This window comes from Vespa crabro, chromosome 17 (genome assembly GCF_910589235.1).
Source record: "Vespa crabro chromosome 17, iyVesCrab1.2, whole genome shotgun sequence".
NCBI classification, from domain to species: Eukaryota; Metazoa; Arthropoda; class Insecta; order Hymenoptera; family Vespidae; genus Vespa; species Vespa crabro.
In genome coordinates this window covers 2963326-2968325 of record NC_060971.1, presented here as the reverse complement: position 1 = coordinate 2968325, position 5000 = coordinate 2963326, and the positions used below count along the sequence as shown (strand labels likewise).

The following is a 5000-nucleotide window of genomic DNA, read 5'->3' as shown; positions in this document are numbered from 1 at the left end:
AAAGCAATTACAATTGGATCAGAGAGATCACCTCCTGTTACAAGTAAAAAACATTCAGTTCTATTACAAGATAGTAATCAATTACAGAGAGTAGCGGAATGGGTTCAATCATCTGTTTGCATAGAAAATTCTGTACAAAATAATTTAAATGGATTAAAAATTAGTGATAATAGCGTTAACAAAGAGGAAAACTGTTTGTTCACTTATGCGAATGAAAAGTCTTCTAATCATAAATCTTTTCAACTTCATAACAAACAATGCCATGATATAAATGAAAAAGAAGAATTAAATAAGGAAATAGATAGTAATAAAGAAATAGATTCTTTATTCCCTGGAACAAATGTTAATAGTATGATGGTGGATGATAAGGACAAAGATTTAATTACGTTTGATATACCTAATGAAGATGAAAAGACACGTTCATCCATAAATGATAAAAATTCTATTGATAATAGTTATGAAGTTAAGATTACCAGAGAAATGGAAGAAACGTATTTAAAGTTGGCAGCAAGTTTAGATCCAGTCACGCTTAGTTTATCCGATGCAAATAACAGTGACATTACAATTGAAAAATATAGGAAAAATTATAAAAGGCTTCACGCCCAAAGATCTCACGATAAAGTAGGATCTATGACTTAAGCATTTTGGCTGTTTTGAAAGATTGCTACTTTTGCAGGAAGTTCCTTTTAATGATATCAGAGTCTTATTTTTTGTAAACATGATAAACTAAGGCTGTACCAAGTTGAGTCATTTAGAATGAAAGTTCTGCATGTACATGTCAATGCAAATGATTAAATAATTTTTTGATTTAAGTAGATAATATAGATTCTTATTGCATATTTAAAATCTGAGGATGGATACCTGAAGAGAGTGTCTTTGTATTAACTTCGGCCTATAGCATTTACTTTTAATATTAAATGAGAATAGTATTGGAAATTAAATACAAAGACTTTATAGGATTATAAATTACTAAAATAATTTTTACAATATCAGCTGATAATTGTTATTCCCTATATTGATATTATAATAATTTAATAATAATACAACAAAATTAATTCTGATCTCTTATTAATTACTCATAATCTAATTTGGCATAAAAGTAAATATTAAAAAAAAAAAAAAAAAAAAAAAAAAAAAAAAAAAAAAAAGACGAACAAAAAAAGAAAGGAAAAAGGAAGAAAATGAATAAAAAAAAAATAAAAAAAAGAAAAAAATAAGAAAAAAAAAAAAGAAAAAGGGAAAAGTATCTTTAACAAAATAAGAAATTACAAATTGTTGTATTGGTGGTATATATACTACTAATATAAGAATTTCAAATATAAAAAGATTATTCTATATTATCAGGCAAAGCGATTAAAAGAAAAATTACTAACTCACAAACATAAAGACGCTGCTAAAAGCTAATCAGTAAAGCTACTACCAATAATGAGTATAAATGATGGATTGTAAATGTCGAACAGATGGTAATTATCCTTGCACAAAGTATCTGTTATTATCCAGCAATCAAGATTATTGTAATTATTAAATAGTAATCAATAATTGCTAAATCTATATATGTTAGCTAATCTTATAATTCTTTTTTTTTTTTTTTTCTTTGATGCTGCACTACAATCATTGGGAGGCACAATAGTAAGCAGGTCAGTAGAATCTACGGGACCTTGGGCTGATAGCCCCCAAACTACCAACCCCCCACTTACTCAAACCCCTCTCCCACACCTACTAAAGACAATTCTTACAGTAAATAATATATTTTCCGTTGAATGTGTGTGTATGTACGTGTGTCTGTTTGTGTGGAGAAACGACAATATTAATATTAACTTAACCGTGTTCGAATGATATATTTCAATTAAAATTCGACAAAATCAAGATATATATATATATATATATATATATATATATATATATGTATATATATATGTATAACATTAAGATGTTTGCGAAATACCCAAAGGATTTCTTAATATAATTATTATGGTTTCATACCAAAATTGTTCGTACATACCTAATACCACTGAAATAATAATTAAGTTTACGAATGCTCATATTACCAAAGGTGAACTACACTTGTTACAAAGTTACTGTAATAAGTCTGCTTGAATAAATGTGGGACAATAGCTCTGTATTTAAATTGACGCGTCGTTTATTTGAATTATCCTAATCCATTGTCAGCAACGTCCGAAACTTACGAATACGCTCGTACCGTTTCGATTCAAACTAACCAATATCGCCGAGGCGCGCCAATTTTAAAAAGAAAAAATGGCGGCGCTTCATCCAGAGATAAATTTCCGACTTTCGTAAAGCTTTTCTTTTTTCTTCTTTTTATATATATATAACGAATATATTCCAAAAAAGAAAAATGATAATTATAATGATCATTATAAATTATGATACGCATAAGTATTATTTCATTACGATTTGTATCTTGCAAAAAAAAAAAAAAAAAAAGAAAAAGAAAAATAACAGATAAACTATACATTAATAAAATATCTTTATTAAATGTATAATAATCTTCATAACATAAATACTCACCTTGCATGTCCACGATAAAGTTATATAGCCTTTTGCCCTTTCCTTGTTTTTCTTTTTTTCTTCTTCTTTCTTTCTTCTCTTTTCTTTTCTTTCTTTTTGTCGACGACAACTTGCACGATAAATAAGTTTTACATTTATTGTTCATCTTCTCTTTTAAGTACTATAAAACTCGTTGACAAAACAAATATCACCGAATGCTTATGTCTTATATATAAAAAAAAAAAAAAAAAAATTAATATGAAAAAGCATATACCAAATTGCATATAGAAAAAAGGATATACAAAATTAATAATTGTTAGATTATTGAAGTATTTAAATGAAGATCAAAAGTTCGATAAATTTGTTAAAGTCGATCATAGCACTTATAAATGTCTACGTTAAATAATCATGAATAAATCAAATTTTATATATTAGCTACGTTATCGATATAAATCAATTATCAATAATCACGACCAGTATAACACCATAGTACCCATTACTATCTCCTTGCCTCTTCGTCTAATTGTATACAAATTATTAAAAATAATAGATAGAAAAGAAAAAGAAAAAGAAAAAAAAAAAAAGAAAGGAAGTTAGAAAAGAAAAAAAAAAAAAGACGAACGATTACAAGATAAGAACAATGAATTACTTTTTCAATTTTAAAGGGTATATATAAGAAAGGCAATTAGTATGAAAGAAAATTTATGGTCTGTTGCGCCTAACGGATCTAGTCTTATCGATCGCGAAGCAACGGAACTTAAGAAATCAAGCGATCTATCTTTCTTACGTAGAAGGAGCCCCAATTATTTGGTCATCATATTCGTTTTCGTTAAAAATAAGTATATACCAAGAAGTTAATTCAAAAGCTTATATCACGAACGATATATGTCTCATTACAGATAACGATTTTTTCATTTTATGTGTGTGCGTGTGTGTGTGTGTGTGTGTGCAATTTTCTTTTTTATTATTATTATCATTATTATTATTATTATTATTATTATTATTATTATTATTATTATTATTATTATTGTCGTTGTTATTGTTGTTATTATTATTAATTGTTCGATATTTTTAAAAATATTAAAAAACAGATTACTCTCAACTTTTTCATCGAGTCATTAACCTTTTCTAACACGTGTTCTCCTATCAGAAATAAATCAAACATTGATCGAGCTAATTTTAAATCCACACGAAAATGAGGAACGTTAATGAAGTGTTAATTGACAATGAGTTGATCTCTGAGAGGTTATCGGTGTTATCATTGATTTACTACTTCCATACGATAATAAATATGCATATATATATTTATACACATAAAGATATTAGTACATATATATATATATACTAATTCAACTATATTAATATATATATATATATATATATATATATATAAATTTTTCTTGTCGCTTTAGTTAATCTCCGTGTTTTCAAAATAATTATAACAAGTAATTAAATGAAATATCTCGGACAAAGCGAAATATTAAATTTATAAGTGACTTGCGACGATTTATGGAGAAAAAGAAAAAAAAAAGAAAAAAAAAAAAAAACGAAGAAAAAAAAAAGAAAATGAAAAGAAAAGAAGATAAGTAAATAGTTATTGCGTTTAGAGAAAAGAGAGAAAGTTAAAGTTGGTGAAAGAGAAAGAAAAAGAACAAAAAAAAAAAAAAAAGAAAAAGAAAAAGAAAAAAAGAGCCGAGAGGAGGAGTCCCCCCTTGTCTCGGACATTGTCAGTGCCGTGTTGGTCGGCCAGCGTAAAAGGCAATAAAGTTAGTAAGCTCGCGTTCGCGATACTGCAAAGACGTCTACTATTCGTTCGTTGGAATCGTTGATTTCTCAATTAAAGAGAGAAAGAGAGAAAGAAAAAAAAACAAGAGAAGGAAAGAGAGAGAGAGAGAGAGAGAGAGAGAAAGAGAAAAAAAAAAGAAAGAAAGAAAGGTGTTCAACTTAGAGAGAATAATAAATTGGAACTCTGGCGATCGAGTGAGGTGGACTTTCAAGTGCAAACCACCGTCACCGCCACCGTCAGCAATACTACTACTACCACCACTACCTCCTTCATCACCACCACCTCCTTCATCACCACCACCACCACCACCACCACTACCACCACCATCACCACCACCACCAGCACCATCACCACAACTACCATCTCCACCTCCACCACTACCACCACCAACAACCCCCCAAGTTGGGTGGTCACTCGCGAGGGTGGCCTCAAACGTCGTCCTTCGTCCTTTCTCAGTCTCCGTCCGTGAGTCGGCTCCGGCCGACTTCTTCGACTCCTTCTTAGTGTCTTTCTCCTTTTTTCTTTCTCTTTTTACCATTTCTCTCTCTCTCTCTCTCTCTCTCTCTCTCTCTTTTTTCTCTCTTTGTCACTTTCCCCCCTTCTCCATCCGCGCGTTGTTGATTCGACGGCCATCGATGTCAGGGGTCAGATGATGAAAATTTCTTTTCTCCGCCTGGTAGCCAGGTGAGTCAGACCTCTCACCTCT

The 5000-nt window shown here is 29.8% G+C and overlaps 2 protein-coding genes across 5 annotated transcripts in view; both read left to right on the top strand.

The window, feature by feature from the left end:
• Window positions 1-2128, top strand: part of LOC124430078 (putative uncharacterized protein DDB_G0282133) — a 4988-nt gene extending 2860 nt beyond the window's left edge. For 2 of the 4 annotated variants that reach the window (XM_046976157.1, XM_046976159.1), the window contains exon 4: window positions 1-2128. This exon is cut by the window's left edge and continues 1518 nt beyond it. In XM_046976157.1, the coding sequence (XP_046832113.1) occupies window positions 1-639 (639 nt within the window). In that variant the 3' untranslated portion in view covers window positions 640-2128. The other 2 variants (XR_006943643.1, XR_006943644.1) reach the window with 2 other exon arrangements.
• Window positions 2129-4236: 2108 nt separating this feature from the next.
• Window positions 4237-5000, top strand: part of LOC124430108 (probable serine/threonine-protein kinase ndrD) — a 20157-nt gene continuing 19393 nt past the window's right edge. The window contains exon 1 of the mRNA XM_046976224.1: window positions 4237-4978. The gene's annotated coding sequence lies outside the window, so the exon portion shown is untranslated. The remainder of the gene's footprint in view (window positions 4979-5000) is intronic.